This window comes from Bombina bombina, chromosome 6 (genome assembly GCF_027579735.1).
Source record: "Bombina bombina isolate aBomBom1 chromosome 6, aBomBom1.pri, whole genome shotgun sequence".
NCBI lineage: Eukaryota > Metazoa > Chordata > Amphibia > Anura > Bombinatoridae > Bombina > Bombina bombina.
Genome location: NC_069504.1, coordinates 712,028,915 through 712,042,560, shown reverse-complemented (window position 1 = coordinate 712,042,560; position 13,646 = coordinate 712,028,915). Strand labels below are relative to the sequence as shown.

General features: G+C 41.0%; 1 protein-coding gene across 2 annotated transcripts in view; it reads left to right on the top strand.

Moving 5' to 3' along the window:
- LOC128663521 (histone-arginine methyltransferase CARM1) overlaps positions 1–13,579 on the top strand; it is a gene marked incomplete at its 3' end in the record, with an annotated part of 67,964 nt that extends 54,385 nt beyond the window's left edge. For both annotated transcript variants that reach the window (XM_053717889.1, XM_053717888.1), the window contains 3 exon segments: positions 12,895–12,985; positions 13,075–13,156; positions 13,494–13,579. In XM_053717889.1, coding sequence (XP_053573864.1) covers positions 12,895–12,985; positions 13,075–13,156; positions 13,494–13,579 — 259 coding nt within the window.
- Positions 13,580–13,646: the final 67 nt, after the last annotated feature.

The following is a 13,646-nucleotide window of genomic DNA, read 5'->3' as shown; positions in this document are numbered from 1 at the left end:
GTCCTCTGGCTATGAAAGAAGTATCTCGAATACAGGTATGGGCGGAATCCAGCTCCTGTCTAGTTTCTGCGGTTCATATCCCAGGTATAGACAATTGGAAAGCGGATTATCTCAGTCGCCAAACGTTACATCTGGGCGAATGGTCTCTTCACCCAGAGGTATTTCTTCAGATTGTTCAAATGTGTGGGGACTGCCAGAAATAGATCTGATGGCCGCTCATCTAAACAAGAAACTTCCCAGGTATCTGTCCAGATCCAGGGATCCTCAAGCGGAAGCAGTGGATGCATTGTCACTTCCTTGGAAGTATCATCCTGCCTATATCTTTCCGCCTCTACTCTTGGAAGAAGAACTAATCTCCAAGATTCTGAAGGAATGCTCGTTCTGCTGGTGGCTTCAGCATGGCCTCACAGGTTTTGGTATGCGGATCTTGTCCGGATGGCCTCTTGCCAACCGTGGACTCTTCCGTTAAGACCAGACCTTCTGTCTCAAGGTCCTTTTTTCCATCAGGATCTCAAATACTTAAATTTAAAGGTATGGAGATTGAACGCTTGATTCTTCGTCAAAGAGGTTTCTCTGACTCTGTGATTAATACTTTGTTACAGGCTCGTAAATCTGTATCTAGGAAGATATATTATAGAGTCTGGAAGACTTACATTTCTTGGTGTCATTCTCATCATTTTTCCTGGCATTCTTTTAGAATTCCAAGAATTTTACAGTTTCTTCAGGATGGTTTGAATAAAGGTTTGTCTGCAAGTTCCTTGAAAGGACAAATCTCTGCTCTTTCTGTTCCTTTTCACAGAAAGATTGCTAATCTTCCTGATATTCATTGTTTTGTACAAGCTTTGGTTCGTATAAAACCTGTCATTAAGTCAATTTCTCCTCCTTGGAGTTTGAATTTGGTTCTGGGGGCTCATGAAGCTCCTCCGTTTGAACCTATGCATTCATTGGACATTAAATTACTTTCTTGGAAAGTTTTTTTTCTTTTGGCCATCTCTTCTGCTAGAAGAGTTTCTGAATTATCTGCTCTTTCTTGTGAGTCTCCTTTTCTGATTTTTCATCAGGATAAGGTGGTGTTGCGAACTTCTTTTAAATTTTTACCTAAGGTTGTGAATTCTAACAACATTAGTAGAGAAATTGTGGTTCCTTAATTAGGTCCTAATCCTAAGAATTCTAAGGAGAGATCATTGCATTCTTTGGATGTAGTTAGAGCTTTGAAATATTATGTTGAAGCTACTAAGAATTTCCGAAAGACTTCTAGTCTATTTGTTATCTTTTCCGGTTCTAGGAAAGGTCAGAAGGCCTCTGCCATTTCTTTGGTATCTTGGTTGAAATCTTTAATTCATCATGCTTATGTCGAGTCGGGTAAAACTCCGCCTCAAAGGATTACAGCTCATTCTACTAGGTCAGTTTCTACTTCCTTGGCGATTAGGAATGAAGCTTCGGTTGATCAGATTTGCAAAGCAGCAACTTGGTCTTCTTTGCATACTTTTACTAAATTCTAACATTTTGATGTGTTTTCTTCTTCTGAAGCAGTCTTTGGTTGAAAAGTACTTTAGGCAGCTGTTTCAGTTTGATTCTTCTGCTTATAATTTCAGTTTTTTTCATTATAAGATTTAAACTTTGTTTTGGGTGTGGATTATTTTTCAGCGGAATTGGCTGTCTTTATTTTATCCCTCCCTCTCTAGTGACTCTTGCGTGGAAGATCCACATCTTGGGTAGTCATTATCCCATACGTCACTAGCTCATGGATTCTTGCTAATTACATGAAAGAAAACATAATTTTTATTTTTTTTATTTTTTTTTCAAAAGCTTTATTATATAATTCAAAGAAAATACAAAAATTTTTCATCAAAGTCAATATAACAGAGCTTGACATCTATTTCCAGTATAAAACAGTATTACGAAACATATTTCTGATACAAAGTATATTTTATATCATTCCATCTTGCACTCGCAGTTAATATTAACATGGTATTAAACTAGGTTTTAAACACTCTCTCGTCTCTCTTGTCGTCAAAACTGGGTATTACCCCCCGTCTCCCTATGTTTCCCATTATGTCAAACTAAAGACTTCTAGTCTATTTGTTATCTTTTCCGGTTCTAGGAAAGGTCAGAAGGCCTCTGCCATTTCTTTGTCATCTTGGTTAAAATCTTTAATTCATCATGCCTATGTCGAGTCGGGTAAAACTCCGCCTCAAAGGATTACAGCTCATTCTACTAGGTCAGTTTCTGCTTCCTGGGCGTTTAGGAATGAAGCTTCGGTTGATCAGATTTGCAAAGCAGCAACTCGGTCTTCTTTGCATACTTATACTAAATTCTACCATTTTGATGTATTTTCTTCTTCTGAAGCAGTTTTTGGTAGAAAAGTACTTCAGGCAGCTGTTTCAGTTTGATTCTTCTGCTTATATTTTCAATTTAAACTTTATTTTGAGTGTGGATTATTTTCAGCGGAATTGGCTGTCTATATTTTATCCCTCCCTCTCTAGTGACTCTTGCGTGGAAGATCCACATCTTGGGTAGTCATTATCCCATACGTCACTAGCTCATGGACTCTTGCTAATTACATGAAAGAAAACATAATTTATGTAAGAACTTACCTGATAAATTCATTTCTTTCATATTAGCAAGAGTCCATGAGGCCCACCCTTTTTGTGGTGGTTATGATTTTTTTGTATAAAGCACAATTATTCCAATTCCTTATTTTTTTTTATGCTTTCACACTTTTTTCTTATCACCCCACTTCTTGGCTATGCGTTAAACTGATTTGTGGGTGTGGTGAGGGGTGTATTTATAGGCATTTTGAGGTTTAGGAAACTTTGCCCCTCCTGGTAGGAATGTATATCCCATACGTCACTAGCTCATGGACTCTTGCTAATATGAAAGAAATGAATTTATCAGGTAAGTTCTTACATAAATTGTTTTTTTACCACAGGATAAAAAATCTAAAGGTAAATTTAGGTCTACTAATCGTTTTCGTTCCTTTCGTCACAATAAGGAACAAAAGCCTGATCCTTCCCCTACAGGAGCAGTATCAGTTTGGAAACCATCTCCAGTCTGGAATAAATCCAAGCCTTTTAGAAAGCCAAAGCCAGCTCCCAAGTCAACATGAAGGTGCGGCCCTCATTCCAGCTCAGCTGGTAGGGGGCAGATTACTATTTTTCAAAGAAATTTGGATCAATTCGATTCACAATCTTTGGATTCAGAACATTGTTTCAGAAGGGTACAGAATAGGCTTCAAGATCAGGCCTCCTGCAAGAAGATTTTTTCTTTCTCGTGTCCCAGTAAATCCAGTGAAGGCTCAAGCATTTCTGAAATGTGTTTCAGATCTAGAGTTGGCTGGAGTAATTATGCCAGTTCCAGTTCTGGAACAGGGGCTGGGGTTTTATTCAAATCTCTTCATTGTACCACAGAAGGAGAATTCCTTCAGACCAGTTCTGGATTTAAAAATATTGAATCATTATGTAAGGATACCAACATTCAAAATGGTAACTATAAGGACTATTCTGCCTTTTGTTCAGCAAGGGCATTATATGTCCACAATAGATTTACAGGATGCATATCTGCATATTCCGATTCATCCAGATCACTATCAGTTTCTGATATTCTCTTTCCTAGACAAGCATTACCAGTTTGTGGCTCTGCCGTTTGGCCTAGCAACAGCTCCAAGGATTTTTACAAAGGTTCTTGGTGCCCTTCTGTCTGTAATCAGAGAACAGGGTATTGTGGTATTTCCTTATTTGGACGATATCTTGGTACTTGCTCAGTCTTCACATTTAGCAGAATCTCATACGAATCAACTTGTATTGTTTCTTCGAGAACATGGTTGGAGGATCAATTTACCAAAAAGTTCATTGATTCCTCAGACAATGGTAACCTTTTTAGGTTTCCAGATAGATTCAGTGTCCATGACTCTGTCTCTGACAGACAAGAGACGTCTAAAATTGGTTTCAGCTTGTCTAAACCTTCAGTCTCAATCATTCCCTTCGGTAGCCTTATGCATGGAAATTCTAGGTCTTATGACTGCTGCATCGGACGCGATCCCCTTTGCTAGTTTTCACATGCGACCTCTTCAGCTCTGTATGCTGAACCAGTGGTACGGGGATTATACAAAGATATCTCAATTAATATCTTTAAAACCGATTGTACGACAATCTCTGACGTGGTGGACAGACCACCATCGTTTAGTTCAGGGGGCTTCTTTTGTTCTTCCGACCTGGACTGTGATTTCAACAGATGCAAGTCTGACAGGTTGGGGAGCCGTTTGGGGGTCTCTGACAGCACAAGGGGTTTGGGAATCTCAGGAGGTGAGATTACCAATCAACATTTTGGAACTCCATGCAATTTTCAGAGCTCTTCAGTCATGGCCTCTTCTAAAGAGAGAGTCGTTCATTTGTTTTCAGACGGACAATGTCACAACCGTGGCATATGTCAATCATCAAGGAGGGACTCAGTCCTCTGGCTATGAAAGAAGTATCTCGAATTCTGGTATGGGCGGAATCCAGCTCCTGTCTAATTTCTGCGGTTCATATCCCAGGTATAGACAATAGGGAAGCGGATTATCTCCGTTGCCAAACGTTGCATCCGGGCGAATGGTCTCTTCACCCAGAGGTATTTCTTCAGATTGTTCAAATGTGGGGACTTCCAGAAATAGATCTGATGGCTTCTCATCTAAACAAGAAGCTTCCCCGGTATCTGTCCAGATCCAGGGATCCTCAAGCGGAGGCAGTGGATGCATTGTCACTTCCTTGGAAGTATCATCCTGCCTATATCTTTCCACCTCTAGTTCTTCTTCCAAGAGTGATTTCCAAGATTCTAAAGGAGTGCTCGTTTGTTCTGCTGGTGGCTCCAGCATGGCCTCACAGGTTTTGGTATGCGGATCTTGTCCGGATGGCCACCTGTCAACTGTGGACTCTTCCGTTAAGACCAGACCTTCTATCGCAAGGTCCTTTTTTCCATCAGGATCTCAAATCCTTAAATTTGAAGGTATGGAGATTGAACGCTTGATTCTTAGTCATAGAGGTTTCTCTGACTCTGTGATTAATACTATGTTACAGGCTCGTAAATCTGTATCTAGGAAGATATATTATTGAGTCTGGAAGATTTACATTTCTTGGTTTTTTTCTCATCATTTTTCTTGGCATTCTTTTAGAATTCCTAGAATTTTACAGTTTCTTCAGGATGGTTTGGATAAAGGTTTGTCTGCAAGTTCCTTGAAAGGACAAATCTCTGCTCTTTCTGTTCTTTTTCACAGAAAGATTGCTAGTCTTCCTGATATTCATTGTTTTGTACAAGCTTTGGTTCGTATAAAACCTGTCATTAAGTCAATCTCTCCTCCGTGGAGTTTGAATTTGGTTCTGGGGGCTCTTCAAGCTCCTCCGTTTGAACCTATGCATTCGCTGGACATTAAATTACTTTCTTGGAAAGTTTTGTTTCTTTTGGCCATCTCTTCTGCTAGAAGAGTTTCTGAATTATCTGCTCTTTCTTGTGAGTCTCCTTTTCTGATTTTTTTCATCAGGATAAGGCGGTGTTGCGAACTTCTTTAAAATTTTTACCTAAGGTTGTGAATTCTAACAACATTAGTAGAGAAATTGTGGTTCCTTCATTGTGTCCTAATCCTAAGAATTCTAAGGAAAAGACGTTGCATTCTTTGGATGTAGTTAGAGCTTTGAAATATGTTGAAGCTACTAAGGATTTCCGAAAGACTTCTAGTCTATTTGTTATCTTTTCCGGTTCTAGGAAAGGTCAGAAGGCTTCTGCCATTTCTTTGGCATCTTGGTTAAATCTTTGATTCATCATGCTTATGTCGAGTCGGGTAAAACTCTGCCTCAAAGGATTACAGCTCATTCTACTAGGTCAGTTTCTACTTCCTGGGCATTTAGGAATGAAGCTTCGGTTGATCAGATTTGCAAAGCAGCAACTTGGTCTTCTTTGCATACTTTTACTAAATTCTACCATTTTTATGTGTTCTTCTTCTGAAGCAGTTTTTGGTAGAAAAGTACTTCAGGCAGCTGTTTCAGTTTGATTCTTCTGCTTATTTCAGTTTTTTTTCATTATAAGATTTAAACTTTGTATTGGATGTGGATTTTTTTCAGCGGAATTGGCTGTCTTTATTTTATCCCTCCCTCTAGTGACTCTTGCGTGGAAGATCCACATCTTGGGTAGTCATTATCCCATACGTCACTAGCTCATGGACTCTTGCTAATTACATGAAAGAAAACATAATTTATGTAAGAACTTACCTGATAAATTCATTTCTTTCATATTAGCAAGAGTCCATGAGGCCCACCCCTTTTTTGTGGTGGTTATGATTTTTTTGTATAAAGCACAATTATTCCAATTCCTTATTTTTTATGCTTCGCACTTCTTTCTTATCACCCCACTTTTTGGCTATACGTTAAACTGATTTGTGGGTGTGGTGAGGGGTGTATTTATAGGCATTTTGAGGTTTGGGAAACTTTGCCCCTCCTGGTAGGCATGTATATCCCATACGTCACTAGCTCATGGACTCTTGCTAATATGAAAGAAATGAATTTATCGGGTAAGTTCTTACATAAATTATGTTTTTCTCTTAAGTGTATCCAGTCCACGGATCATCCATTACTTGTGGGATATTCTCCTTCCCAACAGGAAGTTGCAAGAGGATCACCCACAGCAGAGCTGCTATATAGCTCCTCCCCTCACTGCCATATCCAGTCATTCTCTTGCAACTCCCAACAAAGATGGAGGTCGTAAGAGGAGAGTGGTGTTTTATACTAGTTTATTTCTTCAATCAAAAGTTTATTTTTAAATGGTACCGGAGTGCACTGTTTATCTCAGGCAGTATTTAGAAGAAGAATCTGCCTGCGTTTTCTATGATCTTAGCAGAAGTAACTAAAATCCATTGCTGTTCTCACATATTCTGAGGAGTGAGGTAACTTCAGAGGGGGAATGGCGTGCAGGTTTTCCTGCAATAAGGTATGTGCAGTTAATATTTTTCTAGGGATGGAATTTGCTAGAAAATGCTGCTGATACCAGAGTAATGTAAGTAAAGCCTTAAATGCAGTGATAGCGACTGGTATCAGGCTTATTAATAGAGATACATACTCTTATAAAAGTGTATTTTAAAACGTTTGCTGGCATGTTTAATCGTTTTTTATATATGTTTGGTGATAAAACTTATTGGAGCCTAGTTTTTTCCACATGGCTGGCTTGAATTTTGCCTAGAAACAGTTTCCTGAGGCTTTCCACTGTTGTAATATGAGTGGGAGGGGCCTATTTTAGCGCTTTTTTGCGCAGCAAAAATTAGACAGACATCCAGCTTCTTCCTGCATGATCCAGGACATCTCTGAAGGGCTCAAAAGGCTTCAAAAGTCGTATTGAGGGAGGTAAAAAGCCACAGTAGAGCTGTGGCAGTTGTTGTGACTGTTTGAAAAACGTTTTTGTCATTTATTATTCCGTTTTTGGTATTAAGGGGTTAATCATCCATTTGCAAGTGGGTGCAATGCTCTGCTAACTTATTACATACACTGTAAACATTTCGTTAGTGTAACTGCCTTTTTTCACTGTTTCAAATTTTGACAATTTGCGTTTCTTAAAGGCGCAGTAACGTTTTTTATATTGCTTGTAAACTTGTTTTAAAGTGTTTTCCAAGCTTGCTAGTCTCATTGCTAGTCTGTTTAAACATGTCTGACACAGAGGAAACTACTTGTTCATTATGTTTGAAAGCCATGGCGGAGCCCCATAGGAGAATGTGTACTAAATGTATTGATTTCATCTTAAACAGTAAAGATCCGTCTTTATCTATAAAAGAATTATCACCAGAGGGTTTTGTCGAGGGTGAAGTTATGCCGACTAACTCTCCCCACGTGTCAGACCCTTCGCCTCCTGCTCTGGGGACGCACGCTAGTATGGCGCCAATTACATCAGGGACGCCCATAGCGATTACCTTGCAGGACATGGCTGCAATCATGAATAATACCCTGTCAGAGGTATTATCTAGATTGCCTGAATTAAGAGGCAAGCACGATAGCTCTGGGGTTAGAAGAGATACAGAGCGCGCAAATGCTGTAAGAGCCATGTCTGATACTGCGTCACAGTATGCAGAACATGAGGACGGAGAGCTTCAGTCTGTGGGTGACATCTCTGACTCGGGGAAACCTGATTCAGAGATTTCTAATTTTAAATTTAAGCTTGAGAACCTCCGTGTATTGCTTGGGGAGGTATTAGCTGCTCTGAATGACTGTAACACAGTGGCAGTACCAGAGAAATTGTGTAGGCTGGATAAATACTATGCGTTGCCGGTGTGTACTGATGTTTTTCCTATACCTAAAAGGCTTACAGAAATTATTAGCAAGGAGTGGGATAGACCCGGTGTGCCCTTTTCCCCACCTATATTTAGAAAAATGTTTTCAGTAGACACCACTACACGGGACTTATGTCAGACGGTCCCCAAGGTGGAGGGAGCAGTTTCTACTTCAGCAAAGCGTACCACTATCCCGGTTGAGGACAGTTGTGCTTTTTCAGATCCAATGGATAAAAAATTGGAGGGTTACCTTAAGAAAATGTTTATTCCACAAGGTTTTATTTTACAGCCCCTTGCATGCATTGCGCCTGTCACTGCTGCGGCGGCATTCTGGTTTGAGGCCCTGGAAGAGGCCATCCATACAGCTCCATTGAATAAAATTATTGACAAGCTTAGAACGCTTAAGCTAGCTAACTCATTTGTTTCTGATGCCATTGTTCATTTGACTAAACTAACAGCTAAGAATTCCGGATTCGCCATCCAGGCGCGTAGGGCGCTATGGCTTAAATCCTGGTCAGCTGACGTGACTTCAAAGTCTAAATTACTCAACATTCCTTTCAAGGGGCAGACCTTATTCGGGCCTGGCTTGAAGGAAGTTATTGCTGACATTACTGGAGGTAAGGGTCATACCCTTCCTCAGGACAGGGCCAAATCAAAGGCCAAACAGTCTAATTTTCGTACCTTTCGAAATTTCAAGGCAGGAGCAGCATCAACTTCCTCCGCTTCAAAACAAGAGGGAACTGTTGCTCATTCCAGACAGGCCTGGAAACCTAACCAGTCCTGGAACAAGGGCAAGCAGGCCAGAAAGCCTGCTGCTGCCCCCAAGACAGCATGAAGGAACGGCCCCCTATCCGGAAACGGATCTAGTGGGGGCAGACTTTCTCTCTTCGCCCAGGTGTGGGCAAGAGATGTTCAGGATCCCTGGGCGTTGGAGATCATATCTCAGGGATATCTTCTGGACTTCAAAGCTTCTCCTCCACAAGGGAGATTTCATCTTTCAAGGTTATCAGCAAACCAGATAAAGAAAGAGGCATTCCTAAGCTGTGTGCAAGACCTCCTAGTAATGGGAGGACGGAACAAGGACAGGGGTTTTATTCAAATCTGTTTGTGGTTCCCAAGAAAGAGGGAACCTTCAGACCAATCTTGGATCTAAAGATCTTAAACAAATTCCTCAGAGTTCCATCGTTCAAAATGGAAACTATTCGGACCATCCTACCCATGATCCAAGAGGGTCAGTACATGACCACAGTGGACTTAAAGGATGCCTACCTTCACATACCGATTCACAAAGATCATCATCGGTTCCTAAGGTTTGCCTTTTTAGATGGGCATTACCAATTTGTAGCTCTTCCCTTCGGGTTGGCCTCAGCCCCGAGAATTTTTACAAAGGTTCTGGGCTCACTTCTGGCGGTTCTAAGACCGCGAGGCATAGTGGTGGCTCCTTATCTAGACTACATCCTGATACAGGCGTCAAGCTTTCAAATTGCCAAGTCTCATACAGAGATAGTTCTGGCATTTCTGAGGTTGCATGGGTGGAAAGTGAACGTGGAAAAGAGTTCTCTATCCCCACTCACAAGAGTCTCCTTCCTAGGGACTCTTATAGATTCTGTAGAGATGAAAATTTACCTGACTGAGTCCAGGTTATCAAAACTTCTAAATGCTTGCCGTGTCCTTCATTCCATTCCACGCCCGTCAGTGGCTCAGTGCATGGAAGTAATCGGCTTAATGGTAGCGGCAATGGACATAGTGCCATTTGCGCGCCTGCATCTCAGACCGCTGCTATTATGCATGCTAAGTCAGTGGAATGGGGATTACTCAGATTTGTCCCCTCTACTAAATCTGGATCAAGAGACCAGAGATTCTCTTCTCTGGTGGCTATCTCTGGTCCATCTGTCCAAGGGTATGTCCTTTCGCAGGCCAGATTGGACGATTGTAACAGATGCCAGCCTTCTAGGTTGGGGCGCAGTCTGGAACTCCTTGAAGGCTCAGGGATCGTGGACTCAGGAGGAGAAACTCCTCCCAATAAATATTCTGGAGTTAAGAGCAATATTTAATGCTCTTCTAGCTTGGCCTCAGTTAGCAACCCTGAGGTTCATCAGATTTCAGTCGGACAACATCACGACTGTGGCTTACATCAACCATCAAGGGGGAACCAGGAGTTCCCTAGCGATGTTAGAAGTCTCAAAGATAATTCGCTGGGCAGAGTCTCACTCTTGCCACCTGTCAGCGATCCACATCCCAGGCGTAGAGAACTGGCAGGCGGATTTTCTAAGTCAGACTTTTCATCCGGGGGAGTGGGAACTCCATCCGGAGGTGTTTGCTCAACTGGTCCATCGTTGGGGCAAACCAGAACTGGATCTCATGGCGTCTCGCCAGAACGCCAAGCTTCCTTGTTACGGATCCAGGTCCAGGGACCCGGAAGCGACGCTGATAGATGCTCTAGCAGCTCCTTGGTTCTTCAACCTGGCTTATGTGTTTCCTCTGCTCCCTCGACTGATTGCCAAAATCAAACAGGAGAGAGCATTGGTGATTCTGATAGCGCCTGCGTGGCCACGCAGGACCTGGTATGCAGACCTAGTGGACATGTCATCTCTTCCACCATGGACTCTGCCTCTGAGACAGGACCTTCTAATACAAGGTCCTTTCAATCATCCAAATCTAATTTCTCTGAGACTGACTGCATGGAGATTGAACGCTTGATTCTATCAAGGTGTGGCTTTTTCCGAGTCAGTCATTGATACCTTAATACAGGCACGAAAGCCTGTCACCAGGAAAATCTACCATAAGATATGGCGTAAATATCTTTATTGGTGTGAATCCAAGAGTTACTCATGGAGTAAGGTTAGGATTCCTAGGATATTATCCTTTCTCCAAGAGGGTTTGGACAAAGGCTTATCAGCTAGTTCTTTAAAGGGACAGATCTCTGCTCTGTCCTTTTGCACAAGCGTCTGGCAGAGGTTCCAGACGTCCAGGCATTTTGTCAGGCTTTGGTTAGGATTAAGCCTGTGTTTAAAACTGCTTCCCCGTGGAGCTTAAACTTGGTTCTTAAAGTTCAAGGAGTTCTGTTTGAACCCCTTCATTCTATTGATATTAAACTTTTATCTTGGAAAGTTCTGTTTTTGATGGCTATATCCTCGGCTCGAAGAGTCTGAGTTATCTGCCTTACAATGTGATTCTCCTTATCTGATTTTTCATTCAGACAAGGTAGTTCTGCGTACCAAACCTGGGTTTTTACCTAAGGTGGTTTCTAACAGGAATATCAATCAAGAGATTGTTGTTCCATCATTGTGTCCTAATCCTTATTCAAAGAAGGAACGTCTTTTGCATAATCTGGACGTAGTCCGTGCCTTGAAGTTTTACTTACAGGCAACTAAAGATTTTCGTCAAACATCTGCCCTGTTTGTCGTTTACTCTGGACAGAGGAGAGGTCAAAAAGCTTCGGCACCTTCTCTCTCCTTTTGGCTTCGGAGCATAATACGCTTAGCCTATGAGACTGCTGGACAGCAGCCCCCTGAAAGGATTACAGCTCATTCTACTAGAGCTGTGGCTTCCACCTGGGCCTTTAAAAATGAGGCCTCTGAACAGATTTGCAAGGCTGCGACTTGGTCTTCGCTTCACACCTTTTCAAAATTTACAAATTTGATACTTTTGCTTCTTCGGAGGCTGTTTTTGGGAGAGAGGTTCTACAGGCAGTGGTTCCTGCCTTGTCCCTCCCATCATCCGTGTACTTTAGCTTTGGTATTGGTATCCCACAAGTAATGGATGATCCATGGACTGGATACACTTAACAAGAGAAAACATAATTTATGCTTACCTGATAAATGTATTTCTCTTGTAGTGTATCCAGTCCACGGCCCGCCCTGTCCTTTTAAGGCAGGTCTAAATTTTAATTAAACTTCAGTCACCACTGCACCCTATGGTTTCTCCTTTCTCGGCTTGTTTCGGTCGAATGACTGGATATGGCAGTGAGGGGAGGAGCTATATAGCAGCTCTGCTGTGGGTGATCCTCTTGCAACTTCCTGTTGGGAAGGAGAATATCCCACAAGTAATGGATGATCCGTGGACTGGATACACTACAAGAGAAATTAATTTATCAGGTAAGCATAAATTGTTCTTTTATTTGTGTTTTTTTTGTGTAAAATAAAATGTAAAAAAAATTACTGAGCTCGGTTTTCTATTTGGTGCTTTTGTGGTCTACCCCAGAAACCATTTGAGGGTCATAGTTTGGAGAGAATGGTATTAGGTTTTCAATTGGTATATCCCCCTTAACTACACTGGTTGTGCAAAACAATACAAATTTTAATAGTAAACTACTGTCTTAACATCCTTTTTAAACAATTTTATTTTGAAAGCAGGTATTTTGCTACGTAATGTTGTATTAATAAAAGCTCACGAACAATCTTCTGCCCATTTAAGTATGTTACTGTAACACATGAGTGTAGGTGTTGATTCCTTTTGATATACTTGTACAATATGCACAGTAAAGAGAGGTGGTTTTCATGTTCACATCTGGGTGGGGCAGGAGAAGGGAAGGTATGAACATAGTTATGTTGGGCTCTATTTGTTGCATTGAATCTTTGTGTTGTATTCATTTTGCTTCATCTTCTTCCCAGGTAACATGTTCCCCACGATTGGAGATGTTCACTTGGCTCCTTTCACTGATGAACAGCTTTATATGGAGCAGTTTACAAAAGCAAACTTCTGGTAATTACTGTAAATTTAGTAGATTAAGTTCCTCCATGCCTAAGCCTTTTCATCAAATAAGTGAAACTTTTACTTCTAACCCTAACCAGGTATCAGCCGTCTTTTCATGGAGTAGATCTGTCCGCTCTCCGTGGTGCTGCTGTGGATGAGTATTTCAAGCAGCCGGTTGTGGTATGTTAGACCTTAAAAGGTCAGAGAAACTAATCGGAGAGCAGTAAAGTAAATGGAAGGCGACTGATTTATTCTTTTATTCCCACCTACTAACACAGATGTACAAATTGTCCCCAACACCTAGTGAGCATTTATACTGCTCTCTAAGGGAGCACAGATGTTTTATTTTTAAATATAAACCTTAAGACTATTCACTTACTTTGTGCATTCAAAGCTATTTAACATTATCTGTTGGGGTTCGTTGATATGCACTGTATTATTGCTTTTTGTGTCATTTTTATCATAATTTAAGGTTTTTGTTTTTCTGTTTGCTGAACTAATTTTTTTTTTTTTGTAGGACACTTTTGATATTAGAATCCTAATGGCCAAATCTGTGAAATATACAGTAAATTTTCTAGATGCCAAAGAGACAGATCTGCACAGGTAACCATTTATATAAAGTCTTAGTTTTAAAGGGACATTAAAGTCCAAATTAAACTGATTCAATTTA